This window comes from Hemitrygon akajei, chromosome 7, assembly GCF_048418815.1.
Source record: "Hemitrygon akajei chromosome 7, sHemAka1.3, whole genome shotgun sequence".
Taxonomy (NCBI): Eukaryota; Metazoa; Chordata; class Chondrichthyes; order Myliobatiformes; family Dasyatidae; genus Hemitrygon; species Hemitrygon akajei.
Window position 1 is genome coordinate 137245238 of NC_133130.1, and position 25785 is coordinate 137271022.

Sequence of the window (25785 nt, forward strand, 5' to 3'; positions counted from 1 at the left end):
CTGGTCAGTCTGGAGTCACTATCACACTGAATGGTCAGTCTGGAGTCACTATCACACTGACTGGTCAGTCTGGAGTCACTATCACACTGAATGGTCAGTCTGGAGACACGTTCACACTGACTGGTCAGTCTGGAGTCACTATCACACTGACTGGTCAGTCTGGAGTCACTATCACATTGACTGGTCAGTCTGGAGTCACGTTCACACTGACTGCTCAGTCTGGAGACACGTTCACATTGACTGGTCAGTCTGGAGACACGTTCAAACTGAATGGTCAGTCTGGAGACACGTTCACACTGACTGGTCAGTCTGGAGACACGTTCACACTGCCTGGTCAGTCTGGAGTCACTATCACACTGAATGGTCAGTCTGGAGACACGTTCACACTGAATGGTCAGTCTGGAGTCACGTTCACACTGACTGGTCAGTCTGGAGTCACTATCACACTGACTGGTCAGTCTGGAGTCACGTTCACACTGACTGGTCAGTCTGGAGTCACTATCACACTGACTGGTCAGTCTGGAGTCACTATCACACTGACTGGTCAGTCTGGAGACACGTTCACACTGACTGGTCAGTCTGGAGTCACTATCACACTGACTGGTCAGTCTGGAGTCACTATCACACTGACTGGTCAGTCTGGAGACACGTTCACACTGACTGGTCAGTCTGGAGTCACGTTCACACTGACTGGTCAGTCTGGAGTCACTATCACACTGAATGGTCAGTCTGGAGTCACTATCACACTGACTGGTCAGTCTGGAGTCACTATCACACTGAATGGTCAGTCTGGAGACACGTTCACACTGACTGGTCAGTCTGGAGTCACTATCACACTGACTGGTCAGTCTGGAGTCACTATCACATTGACTGGTCAGTCTGGAGTCACTATCACATTGACTGGTCAGTCTGGAGACACGTTCACACTAAATGGTCAGTCTGGAGACACGTTCACACTGACTGGTCAGTCTGGAGACATGTTCACATTGACTGGTCAGTCTGGAGACATTATCACACTGACTGGTCAGTCTGGAGACATGTTCACACTGAATGGTCAGTCTGGAGACACGTTCACATTGACTGGTCAGTCTGGAGTCACTATCACACTGACTGGTCAGTCTGGAGTCACGTTCACACTGACTGGTCAGTCTGTATCACACTGAATGGTCAGTCTGGAGTCACTATCACACTGAATGGTCAGTCTGGAGTCACTATCACACTGACTGGTCAGTCTGGAGTCACTATCACACTGAATGGTCAGTCTGGAGTCACTATCACACTGAATGGTCAGTCTGGCGTCACTATCACACTGAATGGTCAGTCTGGAGTCACTATCACACTGACTGGTCAGTCTGGAGACACGTTCACACTGACTGGTCAGTCTGGAGACACGTTCACACTGACTGGTCAGTCTGGAGTCACTATCACACTGACTGGTCAGTCTGGAATCACTATCACACTGACTGGTCAGTCTGGAGACACGTTCACACTGAATGGTCAGTCTGGAGGCACGTTCACACTGAGTGGTCAGTCTGGAGTCACTATCACACTGACTGGTCAGTCTGGAGTCACGTTCACACTGAATGGTCAGTCTGGAGTCACTATCACACTGACTGGTCAGTCTGGAGACACTAACACACTGACTGGTCTGTCTGGAGTCACTATCACACTGAATGGTCAGTCTGGAGTGACGTTCACACTGAATGGTCAGTCTGGAGACACGTTCACACTGACTGGTCAGTCTGGAGTCACGTTCACACTGACTGGTCAGTCTAGAGACACGTTCACACTGACTGGTCAGTCTGGAGTCACGTTCACACTGACTTGTCAGTCTGGAGTCACTATCACACTGACTGGTCGGTCTGGAGTCACGTACAAACTGAATGGTCGGTCTGGAGACACGTTCACACTGACTGGTCAGTCTGGAGTCACTATCACACTGACTGATCAGTCTGGAGACACGTTCACACTGAATGGTCAGTCTGGAGTCACTATCACACTGAATGATCAATCTGGAGACACTATCACACTGACTGGTCAGTCTGGAGTCACTATCACTGACTGGTCAGTCAGGAGACACGTTCACACTGAATGGTCAGTCTGGAGACACATTCACACTGACTGGTCAGTCTGGAGACACATTCACACTGACTGGTCAGTCTGGAGTCACTATCACACTGACTGGTCAGTCTGGAGACACATTCACACTGACTGGTCAGTCTGGAGACACATTCACACTGACTGGTCAGTCTGGAGTCACTATCACACTGACTGGTCAGTCTGGAGACACGTTCACAGTGAATGGTCAGTCTGGAGACACATTCACACTGACTGGTCAGTCTGGAGACACATTCACACTGACTGGTCAGTCTGGAGTCACTATCACACTGACTGGTCAGTCTGGAGACACATTCACACTGACTGGTCAGTCTGGAGACACATTCACACTTACTGGTCAGTCTGGAGTCACTATCACACTGATTGGTCAGTCTGGAGACACGTTCACACTGATGGTCAGTCTGGAGTCACTATCACACTGACTGGTCAGTCTGGAGACACATTCACACTGACTGGTCAGTCTGGAGTCACTATCACACTGACTGGTCAGTCTGGAGACGCATTCACACTGACTGGTCAGTCTGGAGTCACTATCGCACTGACTGGTCAGTCTGGAGACACGTTCACACTGAATGGTCAGTCTGGAGTCACTATCACACTGACTGGTCAGTCTGGAGACACTATCACACTGACTGGTCAGTCTGGAGACACTATCACACTGACTGGTCAGTCTGGAGTCACTATCACACTGAATGGTCAGTCTGGAGTCACTATCACACTGACTGGTCAGTCTGGAGTCACTATCACACTGAATGGTCAGTCTGGAGACACTATCACACTGACTTGTCAGTCTGGAGTCACTATCACACTGACTGGTCAGTCTGGAGACATGTTCACACTGAATGGTCAGTCTGGAGTCACTATCACACTGACTGGTCAGTCTGGAGTCACTATCACACTGAATGGTCAGTCTGGAGACACGTTCACATTGACTGGTCAGTCTGGAGTCACTATCACACTGAATGGTCAGTCTGGAGTCACTATCACATTGACTGGTCAGTCTGGAGACACGTTCACACTGAATGGTCAGTCTGGAGACACGTTCACATTGTCTGGTCAGTCTGGAGTCACTATCACACTGACTGGTCAGTCTGGAGTCACTATCACACTGAATGGTCAGTCTGGAGACACTATCACACTGAATGGTCAGTCTGGAGTCACTATCACACTGACTGGTCAGTCTGGAGACACATTCACACTGAATGGTCAGTCTGGAGTCACTATCACACTGACTGGTCAGTCTGGAGTCACTATCACACTGACTGGTCAGTCTGGAGTCACTATCACATTGACTGGTCAGTCTGGAGACACGTTCACACTGACTGGTCAGTCTGGAGTCACTATCACACTGACTGGTCAGTCTGGAGTCACTATCACACTGACTGGTCAGTCTGGAGACACGTTCACACTGAATGGTCAGTCTGGAGTCTCTATCACACTGACTGGTCAGTCTGGAGTCACGTTCACACTGAATGGTCAGTCTGGAGTCACTATCACACTGACTGGTCAGTCTGGAGACACTAACACTCTGACTGTCAGTCTGGAGTCACTATCACACTGACTGGTCAGTCTGGAGTCACTATCACACTGACTGGTCAGTCTGGAGTCACGTTCACACTGACTGGTCAGTCTGGAGTCAAGATCACACTGACTGGTCAGTCTGGAGTCAAGATCACACTGACTGGTCAGTCTGGAGACACGTTTACACTGAATGGTCAGTCTGGAGACACATTCACACTGACTGGTCAGTCTGGAGACACATTCACACTGACCGGTCTGTCTGGTGTCACTATCACACTGACTGGTCAGTCTGGAGACACATTCACACTGACTGGTCAGTCTGGAGACATTCACACTGACTGGTCAGTCTGGAGTCACTATCACACTGACTGGTCAGTCTGGAGACACGTTCACACTGACTGGTCAGTCTGGAGTCACTATCACACTGACTGTTCAGTCTGGAGACACGTTCACACTGACTGGTCAGTCTGGAGTCACATTCACACTGACTGGTCAGTCTGGAGTCACTATCACACTGACTGGTCAGTCTGGAGACACATTCACACTGACTGGTCAGTCTGGAGTCACGTTCACACTGACTGGTCAGTCTGGAGACACGTTCACACTGACTGGTCAGTCTGGAGTCACTATCACACTGAATGGTCAGTCTGGAGACACATTCTCATTGACTGGTCAGTCTGGAGTCACTAGCACACTGAATGGTCAGTCTGGAGTCACTATCACACTGACTGGTCAGTCTGGAGTCACTATCACACTGACTGGTCAGTCTGGAGACATGTTCACACTGACTGGTCAGTCTGGAGTCACTATCACACTGACTGGTCAGTCTGGAGTCACATTCACACTGACTGGTCAGTCTGGAGACACATTCACACTGACTGGTCAGTCTGGAGTCACTATCACACTGACTGGTCAGTCTGGAGACACGTTCACACTGACTGGTCAGTCTGGAGACACATTCACACTGACTGGTCAGTCTGGAGACACATTCACACTGACTGGTCAGTCTGGAGTCACTATCACACTGACTGGTCAGTCTGGAGACACTTTCACACTGAATGGTCAGTCTGGAGTCACTATCACACTGAATGGTCAGTCTGGAGACACTATCACACTGAATGGTCAGTCTGGAGACACTATCACACTGACTGGTCAGTCTGGAGTCACTATCACACTGACTGGTCAGTCTGGAGACACTTTCACACTAAATGGTCAGTCTGGAGACACGTTCACACTGACTGGTCAGTCTGGAGACACATTCACACTGACTGGTCAGTCTGGAGACACATTCACACTGACTGGTCAGTCTGGAGTCACGTTCACACTGATTGGTCAGTCTGGAGACACATTCACACTGACTGGTCAGTCTGGAGTCACTATCACACTGACTGGTCAGTCTGGAGACACGTTCACACTGACTGGTCAGTCTGGAGACACATTCACACTGACTGGTCAGTCTGGAGTCACTATCACACTGACTGGTCAGTCTGGAGACACATTCACACTGACTGGTCAGTCTGGAGACACATTCACACTGACTGGTCAGTCTGGAGACATGTTCACACTGACTGGTCAGTCTGGAAACACTATCACACTGAATGGTCAGTCTGGAGACACATTCACACTGACTGGTCAGTCTGGAGTCACTATCACACTGACTGGTCAGTCTGGAGACACATTCACACTGAGTGGTCAGACTGGAGTCACATTCAGACTGTCTGGTCAGCCTGGTGACTTACTTCTGCTCCTGGTTTCTTGTGAATACAATGCAACAGGAAAATCTGTTCATGAGCTGGCAATAAATTTAAACTTGGCGTTAATGGAGAACTCACTAGTGCTCTATAGTTTCATCTTCTTGAAGTTGGCCTTAACATAAATATACAGAATTGGTTCCTAACATTGTTTTTTTCCAAGAATAAGTAATAGGAGATTGGCCAAATGTCTTCCTGAGCCTGTTTTACAGTTCAATAAGATCATAGCTCCTTTCCAGTTTCCTGTCCAAAGCACATATTAGCCTCCGAACATCCACCCTTGATTTCACCCTTGAACATACATAATGACTGAGTACCCACAGCTCCAAACTCAAGAAATTTCCCCTTGTCTCAAACCTAAACGGTTCATTCTGAGATGTCTCTGTTCTCGACTCTCCTAAGAAAACAGTCTCTCAACATTCACCCTTGTCAAATTGTCTCAGAATTGTGCCTGTCTTAATGAGATTATTTCAAATCTGAGTCGCTAAAGGTCAATCTCACTTACTTTCTGGTTGACAACCAAGTTCTTCATCATAATGTAAAGACCCATATGTTTACCGTGACGCTACTTTTCACAGGGGCCGATTTTGTGTTTCTTTGCAGGCATTACCATATGTGTGTCTCCTGATTGCAATGCTGTTTTTCATCTATGCTATTATCGGAATGCAGGTCAGTGCACTTACTCTGCTTTGGCTCATAGCAAAGTGAAGCCAGATATTTGCTGTAATATCTGCAAAACTCTGACACAATATTAATTTCACCGACTGGCATATTGTATGTAAGTCTGCTGGTACAATACAGTGGATTCCAGTTAATTGGGGCGGTTGCTTATTTGGGACAACTCTCAAAGAACAAAAACTAATCAAGAAAATAGCCAGTATTCCCTTCATTTATTTGGGACACAATGCTGCTTAGTTGGGATAAGATACAGTTGCCAAACAGTTTCTAACTAGTATCAGTTAAATTAGACACTACGCCTGTACTTAAAACTAACAGTTTTAAATTGGGCCAGTTGCATGAGTTTGTGTTCAAAAAACAGTGATTTTTGTCACTGATAGATGGCAAGAAATAAGCAGTAAGACAATTCAGAACCAACTTGCTCACCAAGGTTTCAAGCATTCAGGCCAGAAAAGGTCATGAGTGAAAATGAAAAGATTTCACCATTTCAACAAGTTAGGAACTATGAAAACGTTGAAGGTGTTGACAATCATTTTGAAAATGCAGAATTGGAAGATGCAATGGTTGAAAGCATTGTATGAAGGCAGACCATTATTTGTACTAGGTGTCTGTACCGATTTTGTTAATTTCAGATTGTTTATTGTCATTTAAAAACCACAAATGCAATGCAGTTTAAAAAATGAGACAACGTTCCTCCAGAATGATATCACAAAAACACATGACAAAATAGACTACACCAGAAAATCCACATAACGTTTGGCAATCCCCAATCCAGAGTCTGGAGAGGCTGCTGTGTATTAATAACGTCTTTAGCGCGTTCCCCAGAAAGGAGCTCCAAACCCACCAGACAAAACAAGACCAAAAACTAAAGCTACAAGACCTGCACAAAACCACATAGTTACAACATATCGTTAAAACAGTGTAAAAAATACCATAATTTGATTTAAATAAAAGACCGTGGGCACGGTAAAAATAGTCCAAAGATGTTAAGAGACTATAAATTCGAAAGAAACCACCACACAGTTTCCACAAGTCCTCAGGGTCCCGGTAGACTCGTCATCTCACGCAGGCGGCAGAAGGGAGTACCCCCGCTATGAACTTCCACGGCGCCGCCTGACTCAGCCTCACAGACGCAGCACACAGTGAAAGATCCGTTGAACCCAGCCTCGCAGACACAGCACATACTGAAAGCGACCTGACCGCAGCGGACTCCGAATCCATCAAATCTCCGAGCCTCCGACCATCCCCTCCAGCACAGCTTCTCCGAGCACCATCCTCTGCCAAGCGTATTAAGACACCAACGGCAACGCGACTCCGAGGACTGGGGGCCTGTTCTTCTCAGCAGAGACCCGGACCTCACAGCAGCAGCAACCAAGAAGGCCTTCCTGGAGATTTCCAAATGTTCCACTGTGCTCCGTGCTCCCACATCCATTTTTCATTAGATTAGGATTGCGCACGGCACCCCTACTTAACAAATAACATATCAGCTCCGTCCCAATTTCCAGTCAATCAAAAGACTGTGACAGCATACACTGGACAAATTCTTCCATCGATGACTATTAGGAATCAATACACACTTGTATAGTACTGCAGTAGTATTGGTAATGCTCTAATTACTATATTCAAAGTAATTTGTTCTGTATTTCATTTAAATACATAATTTATTAATCAGTAGTTTGTCTTTTTTAATTTCTATGTAACTTTGGCTAATTGGGGCAGACACTTAATTGGGCCAGAATGTTCTGGTCCCAATGTGTCCCAAATAAATGAAATCCCCTGTATTAAGTAATTTCAGCTCTACATAATAATAGCATAATTCTATTCCAGCACCAGCAGCCGGGGTTCAATTTCAACACTGTCTGTAAGGAGTTTGAAAATCCTCGCCGTAACTGCATGGGTTTCTTTTGAGTGCTCCGGTTTCCAGTCCTATTCCAAGGACATATGGGTTGATAGGTTAATTGGTCATGTGGGTGGAATTGTGTTTTGTGGGCTCGTTGGGCTGGAAGGGCCCGTTACTGCGCTGTAACTCTAAATAAATAAATAGTACAAAAATATTTTCCAATTTGTGACAAATCACTAATTTATATAAGCAACATATTTAAGTATGCCATCTCTCACTCACCACACACACACAAAATATACTGTGTATATAATATAATGCTGAAAGATAATTTTTTTAATATAATAAACTAATATAATAAACCTAGAGGGTATTTATTTTAATTTGCTTTGTAAATTCAGTGTTGTGCCACTGTCAGTACAATTTATGGTGTTCACTGTCTGTGAAAAGCTGATAAGTATGAATCCTATTCACAGAAGTAAGTGCATGACCTGACGTGTTCCCTTTACACAGAACTGATTAAATGCTCCGTTCTCAGCCATGCTGTTCTTTGCCACACCCTTGAACTGCTGGTCATATGATGGAAAATTGGTGATAGCGATCAAATATCACTGTCAGAAGAAAAGGAGAGGCTTAATATTGGAGACTGATTCAAAGAGTTCAACCTACAATTCATTGGTGATTTATTGCAATCCATTTGGTCAGAAACATGAGATCATGGCAGTTATATAATTAAGAATTTAATTAATTATGCCTTTGAATCTCATAAACCAATGTTCAGCCTAGTATATCTGACAGGAAACACTATTTTAATATGGAGATTCAAGATTTAAATAAAATAAACCAAAAAACAAATCAACATCATTTGCATTTACATCTTCAGGATGTTCATTAACTCAAAAACAAAATAATTATTGTTAAGGCTTAGTTGTTGTTGCCATTCAGAGGCATTTGATATAACATATAGTTTCTGCACAGGATGACCCCATATGAGAGAAGTAGCCAGCTAATCTGTGTCAGTAGATTTGATTGAGGAATGAATTTTGGCCAGGATCTTTCAGGAAACATAGATTTTAACAGAAATGAGTTTTTGAGGGGTTTACTAAGAAAGCTGATAAAGGCAGTGATAGATATGGTTTATGTGGGTTTTGACAAGGTCCTGCATGGTTGGCTAATCTAGAAGATTAAGACGCAAAGGATTCGAGATCTGAAATTGGCTTGGAGGCAGGTTGTGGAGGGCAGGGTGTTTCTCTGACTGGAGGTCTGTAACAAGTGCACTGCAGGAATTAATCTGGGACCTTTGTTGTTTGTAATATGTAAAGATGAGATGTATATATGTGCCCTGTTTAGTAGGTTTGCAGATGACTACACAATAGGTAAAGAACAGTTGAAGTTTGTCTAAAAATATAGCAGGGCATAATTCAACCAGAAAGTTAGGTGGAGCTGTGCAAAGTGGTATTTGATCCAGAGCACTGTGAGGACTGCTGGTCTGCAAGTCACCCTCAGGCAAGGTATAGCCACCCAGTCAGGGTTACGTGAAGCCATGGGACAAGGTGGTGGATGGGCGTACGAGCAGCTGGTGCATCTCACTAGTTATGCGACCGCTGATGCCAGGCAGACGATCTCTGAAGAGAATTGATCATGGCTGGCATCACCCACCTTTTAAAAACACTGGCCAGAAGAAAGCAATGGCTAGCTACTTCTGCAGTAAATTTGCCAAGAACCATCGTGGTCATGGAATGACCATGATCGCCCACTTCACACAACGGGGCACATAACGAATGAACTGGGAGGCAATGCACTTTGGGAGGTTATATTCTGTTAGAACATATGGAGTAAATGACAGACACCCTAGGAGTATTGGAGCACAGAGGGCCTTTGAGCTAGATGGATTGGGGTGCCTTCCTTCATAGGCTGAGGCATTGAGTATAGAAGTTTGTTCATCACGTTGCAGCTTTACGAAATATTACCTAGACCACACTTGGAGTACTGTGTACGGTTCTGGTTGTCACACTACAGGAAGGACGCAATAGAGAGATTCACCAGAACGTTACCTTGAATGGAGTGCTGTAATGATGAGGAGAGATCGGATTGTTTTTTCTTCTCTCGCTGGAAGGTAGGAGGCTGAGGGTGAGTTCAGAGAGGTTTAGAGCATTATGATAGGAGTAGATAGGACACATGGTTAGTCTTTTTTCTCAGGCAGGATAGTTCAGAACTGGAAGGTACAGGTTTAAGGTGACAAGGGAGAAATTTTAAGGAGATCTGAAGGGTATTTATTTATTGAGTTAAAGCACGGAATAGGCCTTTCCGACTCTTTGAGCCACACTGTCCAGCAACCCTCAATCTAACCCTAGCCTAATTACGGGCCAATTTACAGTAACCAATTAACCTACCAACCAGTGTGTCTTTGGACTGTGGGAGGAAACCGGAACAACCAGAGAAAATCCACGTGGTCACTGGGAGAACGTACAAACTCCTTACAGACAGCAGCATGCAGAAGGCTGTTGTATGGACAGAGGAGCTAGTAAATGTAGTTCTAATTACGACATTTAAATGCCATTTTAGGCAGGTACTAGGATAGGAAATGCGGGCAAATGAGATTGGTGAGATAGGCACCACCATTGGCACGGATAAGGACTGTGAGGGTACTTTCCTGTGCAGCACTTTTTTGTAATTTTGAAGTGCCTCCTCTGCACAGAATGTAGAAAGAAATTCAGAAATAGTTTCATCAGGAAGGCTTGGCATTATAATGGCAACACTAGCTCAAGAGTGTATTCATTGTAAACACAGTCACAATGAAAATAGAAGTTTCACTCTTTCTGTAACACTTCCCCTGTAGGAAGATTCCCTGGTTCTGGACCAGTGTGGTTGAATTCCCTTAGTTCAGTTTAATTTGGGCCTACTGCTACCTTGAAATGATTCATCACTTTATCGACCATAATCAAAATGCTTCCAAATCCTGTTCTAGTATTCGCACATAAGGATGCCATTGGGCCCTTTGGGGCCATGCCAGCAGCGAGCCAGCCATGCAATCTGCTTTGCACCTGCACCCCTACAGCTCTCTCACCCCTGTCCAACAACTCTACTGTAATTCCTCTGTTAATTACAACAGACAATTAACCTACCAGCATAGCTTTTTGGAAGAAAGCCAGAGGAACCCCTGAATTCTGAAGGAGAGCAGTGAGGCAGCGGCAGAGAGCTCTCCATTATCCCCGAAACCAAAAAGCAAGAATTTGCACTGTGAATTGTTAGATTTATGTTGTTATTATTTTTTATATTTACTTATATTGTGCTTTATATTACATTCTACATATATATTGATGAGGTACTTGTTTATTTTTAACAGTCTGCATATTAATTACCCTGGATCTAAAGATTTTATTTTAATTTAGACAGTACATTGAAATTAGTCAGTTTGAGTTCATGATTCAAAATTATTTCCAATTTGTTCTAAAATCCATTAAAATGTTAGAAAATCTAGCATGGATTCTTAACAAACTGTGTGTACATCAAGGAGTGACTGGACAATTACTTATGTTATTGAGAACTAAACTTAAATTAATATAAAAGGTATCAGTGTGGCACTCACATATCTCTATGCTGGAGCTCCGCTCCAGAAGGTTGAGCATTAAAATCTATACTGATGCTTTGACCATTATTAGACTTCCACCTGCTTCAAAAAGGCGACCATCATGCCAGTACCTAAGAAGGACTGGCAGGGCCTCAATGACTATTGACCAGTTGCACTCACATCTACTGTGATGAAGTGCTTCGAGAGGTTGGTTATGGTTAGAATCAACTCCTGCCTGAGCGAGGCCCTGGACCCGCTGCAATTTGCCTTTTGGCACAATGGGTCTACAGTGGATGCAATCTCACTGGCTCTCCGCCTAGATTGGATCACTCGGGCAAAAGCAAATCCTATGTCGGGCTGCTATTTATCGATCACAGCTCAGTGTTCAACACAATCATACCATCGGCATTAATCAACAAGTTCCAAAACCTGGGCCTCTATATCTCCCTCTGCATATGGATTCTTGACTTCCTCACCAGAAGAGCACTGTCCGTGTGGATCGGAAATAACATTTCCTCGTCACTGACAATCAGCTCCGAATCACCTTAAAGATGCATGCTTAGCCCATTGGTCAACTCTCTCTACACCCACAATTGCGTAGGTACGGCTCAAACGTCATCTTTAAGTTTGACGACGACTCAGCTATTGTTGGCAGAATTTCATTGGTGATGAGGTGGCGTACAGGAGCGAGATAGATCTGCTGGTTGAGTGGTGTCACAGCAACAACCTTGCACTCAGTGTCAGTAAGACCAAGAAACTAAATGTAGACTTCAGGAAGGGGAAATCGAGGGAACACACTTCAGTCCTCATTGAGGGATCAGAAGTGGAAAGGGTGAGAAGTTGCAAATTCCTGAGTGTCAACATCTCTGAGGATCTATCCTGAGCCCAACGTAATGAAGCAATTACAAAGAAGTTACGACAGTGGCTATATTTCATTTGGATTTTGAGGAGAATTGGTATATCACCAAAGACACTCGTAAATTTCTACAGTTATACCATGGAGAGCATTCTTACTGGGAGTATCACCATCTGGTATAGAGGGGCTACTGCACAGGACTGAAAAAGCTGCAGCAAGTTGCAAACTCTGCTAGCTTCATCATGGCCTCCCCAGATTCCAGGACATCTTCCAAAGACAATGCCTCAAAAATGTGGCATGCATCGTGAAGGACTGCCATCATCCAGGACATGCCCTCTCCTCTTTGCTGCCATCAAGGAAAAGATGCAAGAGCCTGAAGACGCACTCTTAATGGTTCAGGAGCAGATTCTTCTCCTCCACCATCGGATTTCTGAATGGACAATGAACCCATGAACACTACTTCATTAATTGTTCCCTCTCTTTTTCAACTACTTATTTAATTGATTTTTAAATATATAGTTATTGTAATTTATAGTTTTTATTGTTATGTGTTGTAATGTACTGCTGCCACAAAACAACAAATTTCACGACAATACCACAGAGATTAAACCTGATTCTGATTCCAAGCACTGCATTAAAGCACTGCAGGGGTTAAAGCCCAATGACATGGACAATAGTTGCCCCTTGACTGACATCACAAGCATAAATTATCTGGCATTATCTCATTGCTGTTTGGAGATCTTGATGTCCAGTCAGGTACAGTTTATTGTTTGTCCTAACCATGACTCCATTTTAGTAAATCTCTGTTTGTGCAAAGTCTCTTTTTGGATAAAGGAAGCACTATATAAATGTAAATACAGGAGATTCTGCAGATGCTGGAAATCTTGAGCAACACACACACAAAAGTGCTGGAGGAACTCAGCAAGTCAGTCGGCAACTGTGGAGTGAAGATAACAGTTGACGTTTTGGGCCGAGACTGGAAGGGAAGTGGGTAGAAGCCCAAATAAAAAGGTAGGGGGAGGGGAGGAATACAAACTAACCAGCAGGTGATAGAGGAGACAGGGTGAGGGGGAAGGTGGGGAGTGAATGAAGTAAGAAACTGTGAGGGGACAAGTGGAGGAAGGATTCTGAAGGAACTTTCCAAGTTCTTCCAGCATTTTGTCTGTGTTACAATATAAATGTATTTAATTGAATGAAAACTGCTACTACCTGAAAGTATTTGTTTTGCCTTTTAAGGTATTTGGGAACATTGCGCTGGATGATGATGGTGCAATTAATCGTCATAACAACTTTAGGACCTTCCTACAAGCTGTAATGCTTTTATTCAGGTAAAATAATAGAAAGCATAATGTGTTGTTTTGTGAAATGATTCTCAGAAAACAGGACGGTTACCATGAATACCAAAGAGTGCAACTCAGGAGCAGGTCAAATTGTTCCAAAACACAAGAAATGTCCTGAATATAAGGTCATTCTTTGTCATAGATTTCAGCATCTGAAAATAGTCATCATTGTCAATGAGGAAATATCAATTATTACAGAGAATTCCTGTCAATTTTTTGATGAGAATCCCAGGTAAAGGATCAAGAATGAAGAACAGCAGAGTTGACAAGACAAAATGAGATGGACATTGAACAATGGACTGGTACAGTTTGGCCCAGTAAGACTGCACTGACCAGCAACCATGTATTTACACCAATCCCACATCAATCCCATTTTGTTATCCATACAATAGACAGTAGGTGCAGGAGTAGGCCATTCGGCCCTTCTAGCCAGCACCGCCATTCACTGTGATCATGGCTGATCATACACAATCAGTACCCCGTTCCTGCCCTCTCCCCATATCCCTTGACCCCACTATCTATAAGAGCTCTATCTAACTCTCTCTTGAAAGCATCCAGAGACTTGGCCTTCACTGCCTTCTGGAGCAGAGCATTCCACATATTCACCACTCTCTGGGTGAAAAAGTTTTTCCGCATCTCTGTTCTAAATGGCCTACCCCTTATTCTTAAACTGTGGCCTCTAGTTCTGGACTCACCCATCAGCGGGAACATGCTTCCTGCCTCCAGCGTGTCCAATCCCTTAATAATCTTATATGTTTCAATCAGATCCCCTCTCATCCTTCTAAATTCCAGTGCATACAAGCCCAGTCGCTCCAATCTTTCAACATATGACAGTCCCGCCATTCTGGGAATTAACCTTGTGAACCTATGCTGCACTCCCTCAATAGCAAGAATGTCCTTCCTCAAATTTGGAGACCAAAACTGCACACAATACTCCAGGTGGGGTCTCACCAGGGCCCTGTACAGCTGCAGAAGGACCTCTTTACTCCTATACTCAATTCCTCTTGTTATAAAAGCCAGCATGCCATTAGCTTTCTTCACTGCCTGCTGTACCTGCATGCTTGCTTTCATTGACTGATGTACAAGAACACCTAGATCTTGTTGTACTTCCCCTTTTCCTAACTTGACTCAATTTAGATAGTAATCTGCCTTCCTGTTCTTGCCACCAAAGTGGATAACCTCACACTTATCCACATTAAACTGCATCTGCCATACATTTGCCCACTCACCTAGCCTGTCCAATTCACCCTGCATTCTCATAACATCCTCCTGACATTTCACACTGCCACACAGCTTTGTGTCATTGGCAAATTTGCTAATGTTACTTTTAATCCCTTCATCTAAATCATTAATGTATATTGAAAACAGCTGCGGTCCCAGCACCGAACCTGGCGGTACCCCACTGGTTACAGCCTGCCATTCCGAAATAGACCCGTTAATCACTACTCTTTGTTTCCTGTCAGCCAGCCAATTTTCAATCCATGTCAGTACTCTGCCCCCAATACCATGTGCCCTAATTTTGCCCACTAATCTCCTATGTGGGACATTATCAAAAGCTTTCTGGAAGTCCAGGTACACTACATCCACTGGCTCTCCCTTGTCCATTTTCATAGTTACATCCTCAAAAAACTCCAGAAGATTAGTCAAGCATGATTTTTCCTTCGTAAATCCATGCTGACTTGGACTGATCCTTCTACTGCTATCCAAATGTGTTGTAATTTCCTCTTTTATAATTGACTCCAGCATCTTTCCCACCATTGACGTCAGGCTAACCGGTCTATAATTCCCTGTTTTCTCTCTCCCTCCTTTCTTGAAAAGTGGGACAACATTAGCCAACCCTCCAATACATTCTGATTAGATCCCCCGTCATTTCTCAGGGGAACAGCAGAAGCAATTCGATTCGCCTGCCTCATGTCCTTGAGACCAGAGTACCAGAAGAAAACCGATGGGCTCACAGGGAAAGCATAGGCAGCACCCGAGGTCAGGATTGAATCTGGGATACTAGAGCTGTGAGGCAGAAGCTCTGTTGGCTGTGCCACCGCACTCCTCTGTAGAGTGTCAGAGGAAAGGTGATGAGGGAAACAATACACTGGACGAATAAACTCTTCTCGGGCTTCCAGCTGGGTACAGGTAGCGATCATAACCGACGTTTCGATGACAAACTCGGCCATCTTCTTCAGGGGTTTCACAGTTTTGATCTTGTGATTGAGAAAATGATGTAGTTGAAGATAAGGCGGAGTCTTGATTTCAATGGAGTGGGTGTGGAAAGGAGGAGATGGAGAGAGAGAGAAAGAGAGAGCACCTTGGTAGATTTGCAGTCAAAGAAGTCAATCATGTCAAATGGCAAATGAGTGAAAATGAAGAGTTATGCAAAAATGATGAAGATCTCAAAGGTACACAATTAAATTGACCCATTGAAGTCTTTGAAGACGTTGAGATGGAAGGGCATGCCAGTGAAGAGATGATATAACGGTTGGATTTCAGAACCACTGACCTGAACAAGTGAACCCAAGTCAAAGGAACCAAGAGATGTAACTTGAGATGACTTCAAGTAATCAAATAAATCTTTTCTCAGGGATGTAACCATGATTAAACCCCAATTAATATCCTTAATTTTGCCATTCTTACTGGGTCAGTCCTCTGAGATGACAGGTCAACCAATGTGATTGACTCTGCAATTGCCTTCTCAGCTCTGAGGCAATTGGAAATGGACTGTAAATGCCAGTAGTGTTTACATTCAGTGAATGAAAGAACTGGGGAGAAAATCCTTAAATGGACTGCGCAGATGAACGGCAGACAATGGCTGATGTGCCCGCAAGGTGTTTAGCACCATCAACCAAAAGTTGCTGTTTTAAATTTTCATTTTAAGTAGTGCTGAAGTTAGGATACGTAATGTCCAGGTTCTTGTAATTCAGAGAGAATGTGGAGAGGACAGAGTCTCGGAAATCCCAAGCTTAAACAGCCAGAAATAATAAGAGAATCCAGCGATTATTGTGCAGGAAAGAAAGCAGAAAATAGTGAGACAATTCAACTAGTCAGACAGTACTTGCAGACAGAGAAGTAGGTGATAATTTATGTCTATGATCTTTCATCCGAAAACATAAAAGGTCTTTGACCTGAAACATGATTCTGTCTTACTCTCAATAGATGCTGCCCCACTGCTGGGTATTTGCAGCATTAAATTTATTTCTGATTTTCAGCTTCAGTGGTTAGTAAAATTGTTGCACAGAGGGATGACTTCAGAGGCATTTAGACAGGTCTGATGAGAGACAATTAAATGAATTATTTAAAATAGCGCCATGACAACCTGTCAAAAATGCCACAGTTAATTCTCTGGAATGTTCTGGAGCACAGTTCCAGGTGCACACAAGATCAGCAGTAGGAAATTCATTTGAAAACTCAAAATGGAAATTCAGCTCAGGATTGTCAACTGGGCCTGAACATTCACAGTGATGGATCTCTTGGGAGTTAACAACATTTTCAATTACTTTAATAAGTGCCAGCAGGGGAAAAAACAATCGTTGTTTTAAAGGTTCTATGAGCACGAGTGAGGGGAGAAAACTGTGAGGTGTGGGTCAGCCATTTTGAGGAAACAGCTCAAGGGAAGGATATGTTGTGGATGCAGATCTCCTGAAAAATGGGAAATATACTGTTTACATCGTATACTTATTGGAGTATAAAGGACAAAGAATCTTACAAATGTGTGGGATTCTGGTCACATCAGTATATAGGAAGTCTATGGTTGTACTGAAGAAGGTACAGAAGGTTGTTTCCTGAAATAGAAGTTGTGTATAAGTTTGATTTCTTTTCCTGCATCAGAGAACTATAAGATATTGAACCCATTGAACATAGAACATAGAATAGTACAGCACATTACAGGCCCTTCGGCCCACAATGTTGTGCCGACCCTCAAACCCTGCCACCCTTATAACCCCCCACCTGAGCCCCCATTGAGCCTGCTCCATAATTCAAAAATGGCTGATTTTCTTTAACTCCATTTTCTCATCTTCTCCCTGTAACCCTTCACACTTTTATCAATCAAAAACCTATCAATCTCAGCCTAAGTCAGTGACTTAGCCTCCACAGCCCTGTATGGCAACAAATTTCACAGATTCACCACTCTCTGGCTGAAGAAATTCTGCCTCATCTCAGCTCCAGAGGGATTTCTCTTTATTCTGAGGCTGTGCCCTCAGATGGTAGACACTGCCACTAATGGAAACATCCTCCTCGTGTTCACTCAGTCCAGGCCTTCAGTATTTGGTAGGTTTCAATTAGATGCAGCCTCAACTTTCTGAATTGCAGTGAGTATAGGCCAAGAGACCTCAAACTCTTCTTGTACATTAGTATTTTCACTCTTGAGATCATGGTTGTGAACCTCCGTTGGAACCTCCAGTGCCAGCACATCTTACCTTACATATGGAACCTCAAATTGCTCTCAGCATTCCAAATGTGGTCTGAACAATGCACAATAAAATCTCAACAGTTCGTCCTCGCTTTTAAATTCTGGTCCTCTTGTGCAAAGGGCCTGTTTCCATTCAGCATGGCTCTGTGACAGTTCAATGAAAGCAAGAACTCCATGACAATTAACATAGTTAGATAGCCCAAAGCACAAAGATTATTGACATTCAAACTAGAGAGGAAAGTGACGTGATTTTAGTTTGTCTTCAGGAGATTCAGCATCTTTAAACTCGAGTTGTGACTCATGAAGAATCAGATATACTGCTTGTCATGAGGCCAAATAGGTGGATGTTGGTCAGACAGGAAGGTGACCACCGGTACATTTTTTTCAACGAAGTTGCATTTCTCAGTTCATGCTGTAGATTCAGTGAAGCAGCAAAGAAAAATGATATTGGCTCAACGTGTCAGACTGATCACAGTGTGAGATAGAATCAGTAGAATATTCATGAGGCAGCAGAAAGGGAAGAGGTTGTGACGAGACTGCATGCCAGATATGGTGGAAGGTGCAAAGGAAGGAATGGAACATTCATTTCTCCAAAGCATATTACTTAGGCTCATTTTATTCTGTTAAAAAAGAATCTGCCAGATCTTTAACATATTCAGAATAGCTAAACATTCAGCCCACACACATTTCTAAAGTTATTCCATTCCTTATTCTATCTCAATGCACTGTGTAATGATCAGATCTGTATGAACAGTGTGCAAGGCAAGCTTTTCACTGTATCTCTGTACATGTGACAATAATAAACCAATAGCAGTACTGAATCAGAAACTCTTGGCAGAATCATGTTTAATATAAATGTATATGACATGAAATTTGTTGTTATAAGGCAACAGTACATTACAAATACATAATATTAAAATTTTACATTACAGTAAGAGTATACTGTATATATAATTAAAAAGTTCAATTAAATAAGTTGTGCAAATAGAGAAAAAATGTGGTAAGGTCGTGTTCATGGGTTCAATGTCCATTCAGAAATCTGATGGCAGAGGGGAAGAAGCTATTCGTGAATTGCTGAGTGTGTGCCTTCAGATTTTTCCCTGTTGGTAGCAATGAGAAGAGGACGTCCTAGGTGATGGGGTTCCTTAATAATGAATGCAGTCTTTTTGAGGCATTGCTCCTTGAGGATGCCCTGGAGGCTGGGGGACGCTAATGCCCATGATGAAGCTGATTGAGTTTACAACTTACTGCTGCTTATTTCGATTTTGTGCGGTAGCCCCCCGCCCACCATACCAGACGGTGATGCAGCCAGTTAGAATGCTCTCCATGGTACATTTGTAGAAATTTATGATGCCTTGGGTGGTATACCAAATCTCAAACTCCTAATGAAGTATAGCTGCTGCCGTGCCTCTTTGTAACTGTATGGATATGTTATGTTCCAGATTGATTCTCAGAGATGCTGCCACCCAGAAACTTGAAATTGCTCACCCATTCCACTTCTGATCCCTCGAGGAGGACTGGTGTGTGTTCCCTCAACTTACCCCTTCTGAAACCCACAATCAATTCTTTGGTATTACTGATGTTGAGTGCAAGGTTGTTGCTGCAACACCACTCAACCAGCTGGTCTATCTCGCTCCTGTACACCTTCTCGTCACCATCTGAAATTTCTGCCAACAATACCGGTAGTTGTGTCATCAATAAATTTATAGATGGTGTTTGAGTTATGCCTAGCCACGCAGTCGCAGGTGTATAGAGAGTAGAGCAGTGGGCTAAGCACACACATCCTTGAGGTGCACCAGTGTTATCAGCAAGGTGGACGTGTTAGTTCCAATCTGCACAGACTATGGTCTTCCAGTGAGGAGGTCAAGGATCCATTTGCAGAGGGAGGTACAGAGGCCCCGGCTTTAGAGCTTTTTGATCAGAACTGTAGGAATGAGTGTGTTCAATGCTGAGCTGTAGTCAATAAACACCAGCCTGACATACGTATTAGTATTGTCCAGGGATCCAAAGCCACACGAAGAACCAATGAGATTGCACCTGCTGTAGGCCTATGGTGATGATGGGCAAATTGCAATGGGTCCTGGTCCTTGCTGAAGCAGGAGTTGACTTTATCCATGACCAGCCTCTCAAGGTATTTCATCACAGTAGATGTGAGTGCTTACTGGATGGTAGTCATTAAGGCAGCTCACCCTGCTGCTCTTGGATACTGGTATAATTGCTGCCCTTTTGAAGCTGGTGGGAATTCCCAATGAGAGGTTGAAAATGTCTTTGAACACCCGCACCCGTTGGTTGGCGCAGATTTTCAGAGCCCTACCAGGTACTCCATTGGGGCTTGTTGCCTTGCTAGTGTTCACCCTCTTGTAAGATGTTCTGACATCAGCCTACAAGGCAGATATCACAGGGTCTCCAAATGCTGCAGGTATCTTCATAACTGTAGTTTATTCTCCCTTTCAAAGGTGGGAGTGAAGCTTCACTGCCATTCATAATGTTAGATTTTGCTTTGTAGGAAGTGATGGCCTCCAAACCCTGCCAGTGTTGACGTGAATTAATTGCACCTCTAACCTCAGTCAGAATTGTGCTTTTACTCTTGAGATACCCCTCTGTAAGTCGTACACGTATAGACATGCATCACCAGACTTGAATACCACAGATCTAGCCTTGAGGATCTCCTGGTTCATCCACAGCTTTTGATTCGGGAACGTATGGTATGTTCTGTAGGCACACACTCATCCACACAGTTTTTAATAAAGTCAGTGACAGCCGTGGCGTACTCATTCAGACTCAAAGATGAATTTCTGAATACAGTCTAGTCGACTGATTCAAAGCAGTCCTGTAAATGTTCTTCCATCTTTCTTATCCATACTTTCTTGGTCCTCTTTGTTGGTGCTTCGGCCTTCTGTTTCTGCCTGTAGAAGTACAGCCAGGTGATCAGACTTTCCAATGTGTGGGCATTGGTTGGCACAGCAAGTGTTCTGGATGTTAGCATAACAGTGGTCAAGTGTGCTGGCTCCTCTGGTTCCACAAATGATATGTTGGTGATAGTTAGTCAGGGACTTCTTCAAGCTGCCCTGTTTACAATCCACCAAAACGATGGGGAAGGCCTCAGAGTGCACTGTTTCATATCTATTGATTACATTGCTCAGTTCATCTAAAGCCTGTTTGACATGGGCCTGAGGTGGAACGTACATCACTATTGAGATGGTGGCTGAAAACTCCCATGACAGAGAAAATGAAGGCACTTGATCGCTGAGATGTTTTACTGAATGGTAGAGGGTCTTTAGCTGATGATCTTTGCAGGGATTTCTGGCAGTTTGGGCTGGCATGGGGGAAAGATGATGGGGGGTGGAGATGTGGTGGAAAAGCACAATGTAAACTATGCTTAATACTTTATCAAAATGTTTTTGGCCAGCTTCCTTCCATGATTATTGTTGAGGGACTGATGACCTGTCATAGGACGGGAGAGTGGGTACAGAGCAACAGGAACTCAAAGGTGGTAATCTCTGGATTGTTACTTTTACTAGGAACTAGTGTGTGTAGGATGGATGGGTCAGACAAATATATGACTGAGGTGATGGTGCAGGGGATGCACTTTAATTTCCTGGATCATTGGGATATTTTCTGGGGAGGATGGGACCTGTAAAGCAGGATAGGTTGCACCTAAACCAGAATGGGATCAGCATCCTTGCCGGGCAGTTTCAACTGAGATGGTGGGAAAGTGGGCTCTGAGTAGTTGTCCAGGTGGAGACTGTTCCGAGGAGAAATAATAAGACCGGTAGACAGAACGAGCATGTTCTGACTGGTTGCAAAACCGCCCGGTAAGGAGACTCCAATGCATAGGTTTGCAAGAGGCTGCTGTGGGTTGCAGACACAGCCAGCTCCATCATGGGTACAGCCCCCCAGCTACTGAGGACGACCTCAAGTGGCAAGTGCCTCGAGAAGATGGCATCCATCATGAAGGACCCTCAATGTCCAGGACATGCCCTCTTCTCAGTACTACTGTCAGTGAGGGGATACAGGAGCTAGAAGACCCACACACAGTGATTCAGGAACAGCTTATTCTCCACCATCAGCAGATTTTTGGATGTCCCAAGAGCCCATGTACCCTGCATCCTTATTCCTTTTGCTTTGACTATTTATTTATCGTGATTTTATATCTGCACTAAACTGCTGTCACCAAAACAAAACTAACTTCACACCATATTAGACTGATAGTGAACCTGATCGGGACATGGTGTGGACAATGTGGACGGGAGTTCAGTGGAACCTTCTCTCACTGCTCCCCCTCTGTAATCTCTGCTGTCCTCTGACTCTTCGACCATGTGCTCACCTAGACCTTCTACCACAGCCACCTACCCATCCTGGGAGCTTGTCTTCACTGCCACCTTGTGCCACATGGCTTCGAGATCTGTTTTCAGGCTTCTTGGTTCGGACCCACCGAGGACCCCAGGTTCTCACATTCTCCTGCTGCTTCTCGCTCTGCATTCTGTGAGCCACCCTTTCCGCCATGAGGAGCTGACTGGTGGCCCTGTCCAAGCTGCTGCCATATCTCTGGGTCTCTTTCTCCTCCACCTGCCATGGACCTCTCCTGTACTTTATCCTCTGCTGGATCCACACCTTCAACCGTCAGTTCTTTGCCTTCCTCATGTCCAGCAAGGATTGGAAGATCGCAAACTGCAGAACCTGCCATCTCCAACTCCGCTGGCCCTGAATGCCCCCAGACTGTGACCCCTGCTACCTCCCACTCAGACCTTGATTCCATTCAACGCCCCCAGATTATGAATCTCTCTGTATCCATCCCCAGCCCCAACGGCTCTGGGCATTTCTGGACCAGTGACACTAATGTTGCCAACACAGGTTCCAATGATCCCAAGTGGATTCGGAACCCAGATCCCACTACCATCAATTCTGGTTCCAGTGACCATGGACACCTTCAAACTGCTAATTGCACAACTTCTAACTCAAACTCCAGCCTGGACACTGACCGATGGCACCTCCAGGCTGAGACTTTATGTGCTACCACTGGAACTCCAGTCTCCCGGGTCACTCTGCAGTCCGGTGCCTCTCAGGTCCCACCATCACTCTTGGATCCTCAGAACCTCCATGTTCCTCTCACTCCACTTTCTCAGAACACCCCAAGCCTTTCTCCTCAGATACTACCAACCCTCTTCCACCCTCTGATCCAAGCTCTCATCTTTGCCAGGTCTTCACAATTCCCTCTGACCTTCCACTCTCTGAGGCAGAATGTTCTGTCCTCAGTAAGGGCCTCACCTTTGTCCCTCTGCGGGAACACCTCAGTGAATTCCATGCCCGCCGTGACGCTGAGCTCCTCTTCTGTCGCCTCCATCTCCGAGCCTACTTCTTTGGCAGGGGTTCTCCACCCTGCGCCGATCACCCCTTCTCCTATCTTCAACCCTCTTCCTAGAAACTCCGCTCTAGATCTTTTCATCACTAACTGCTAACGAGACATCAACCATATCAACATCACTGCTCTCTTCGGTTTCAACCACACTCCTTCTGAACGCACTGCTCTCCACTCTCTCTGCACCAATCCGAACCTCACCATCTAATCTGCAGATAAGGGGGATGCTGTAGTTATCTGGTGGACTGATCTCTACCTTGATAAGGCCAGGCAGCAGCTCTCAGATACCTCCTCTTACCCCTTGTACCGGACCCCACTGAGGAACACCAGCCCATTGTCTCCTGTCCCAACATCGACCTTATCAACTCTGGAGACTTCTCATCCACCGCCACCAACCTCATAATTCCCTCAACCCACACCTCCCATTTATACCTCATACCCAGGATCCACAAACCTGACTAGCCAGGTAGACCTATTGTTTCTGCTTGTTCCTGCCCTACTGAACTTATAACTGCATATATTGGCCCTGTTTTATCCCCCCCCCCCCACCCCGCAGTTCAGTCCCTTCCTACCTACATCTGTGGCGCTTCACACAACCTTGAACATTTCAATGACTTTAAGTTCTCTGGCCCCAATCACCTCATTCTCACTATGGATGCCCAGTCCCTATACACTTCCATCCCCCATCAGGACTGCCTTAAAGCTCTCTGCTTCCTTCTGGACAACAGACCCAACTAGTTCCCCTCCACCACCACTCTCCTCCGTCTGGTGGAGTTAGTCCTCATCCTCAGCAATTTCTCCTTTGGCTGCTCCCATTTCCTTCAAGCCAAAGATGTAGCCTTGGGCACTTGCATGGACCTCAGCTATACCTGGCTTTTAGTTGGATACGTGAAACCATCAATGTTCCAAGCTTGCACTAGCATTGCTCCCCAACTCTTCCTACTCTCCATCTATGACTACATTGGTGCTTGCTTCCTGAACCCATGCTGGCTCATCAATTCCATCAACTTTGCCTCCAACTGCCACCCTGCTCTCAAATTTACTTGGTCCATTTCCGACACCTCTTTCCCTTTCTTGATCTCTCTAATCTCCATCTCTGGAGACTACCCATCTACTGATATCTCTTATAAACCCACTGACTGTCACAGCTATCTGGACTACACCTCTTCCCACCCTGTCAGTTGTAAAAATGCCATCACCTTCTCTCAATTCCTCAGTCTCTGCTGCATCTGCTCTCAGGATGAGGCTTTTCATTCCAGAACTAATGAGATGTCCTCCTTTCTTCAAAGAAAGGGGCTTGCCTTCCTCTACTATCAATGCTGCCCACACCCACAAATTTTCCATTTTGTGCATGTCTGCCCTCCTGGCACTTATTCTAGCTAGTGGAACAAGTGCTACACCTGTCCCTGCACCTCCGTCTTCACTACCATTCTGGGTCTCAAACAATCCTTGCAGGTGAGGCGATGCTTCACCTGCAGGTCTATTGGGGCCATCGACTGTATCCGGTGCTCCTGGTGTGACCTCCTGTGTTTCGGTGAGAGCCGACATAGATTGGGAGACCGCTTTGTCAAGCACCTGCACTCCGTCTGCCTCAAAGAGCAGGACTTCCCAGTGGCCACCCATTCCAATTCCGACGTGGGTGTCCATGCTCTCCTCTATTGCCACGATGAGGCCACACTCAGTTTGGAGGAGCAACACCTTATATTCCATCTGGTAGCCTCCAAGCTGATGGTATGAACATTGATTTCTCAACTTCTAGTTATTCCCCATTTCCCTCCCTCATCTTATCTCCTTACCTGCCCATCACTTCCCACTGGTGCACCTCCCCCTTCCCTTTCTTCCATGGTCTTCTGTCCTCTCCTAGCAGATTCCCCTTTATCCAGCCTTTTATCTCTTTCACCAATCAACTTCTGAGCTGTTTACTTCATCCCCTCCCCCTCTCCCAGTTTCACCTGCCACTTTTTACTTCTTCCTCCCCCCCCCCCACTCCCCATACCTTCTTAGTCTGACCCGATCCCCCATCCTTTCCAGTCCTGCTGAAGGGTCTCAGCCCGAAACATCAACTGTTTACTCTTTTCCAGAGATGCTGCCTGGCCTGCTGAGTTCCTCCAGCATTTTGCGTTTTCAGCATCTGCAGATTTCCTCATGTGGATGGGAGTGCCACTCCCTGCTGGTACCTCTCCAAGTTGCCCACTATCCTGGACTGGAATTTGATTGCTATTCATCCAGCATCGCAGGGTGAAGATCCTGAAACTTCTTACCCAATAGGAGCAGGATACCTTCTCCACATTATCTACAGCAACCTAAGTTATTGAGTCCTGACGAAGGGTCTCAGCCAGAAACGTCGAC

General features: G+C 45.0%; 1 protein-coding gene across 1 annotated transcript in view; it reads left to right on the forward strand.

Moving 5' to 3' along the window:
- The window catches only part of cacna1ba (calcium channel, voltage-dependent, N type, alpha 1B subunit, a), an 846233-nt gene that overhangs the window by 745443 nt on the left and 75005 nt on the right, over window positions 1–25785 (forward strand). Inside the window, exons 33-34 of the mRNA XM_073052070.1 lie at window positions 5994–6059; window positions 13572–13663. Coding sequence (XP_072908171.1) covers window positions 5994–6059; window positions 13572–13663 — 158 coding nt within the window. The remainder of the gene's footprint in view (window positions 1–5993; window positions 6060–13571; window positions 13664–25785) is intronic.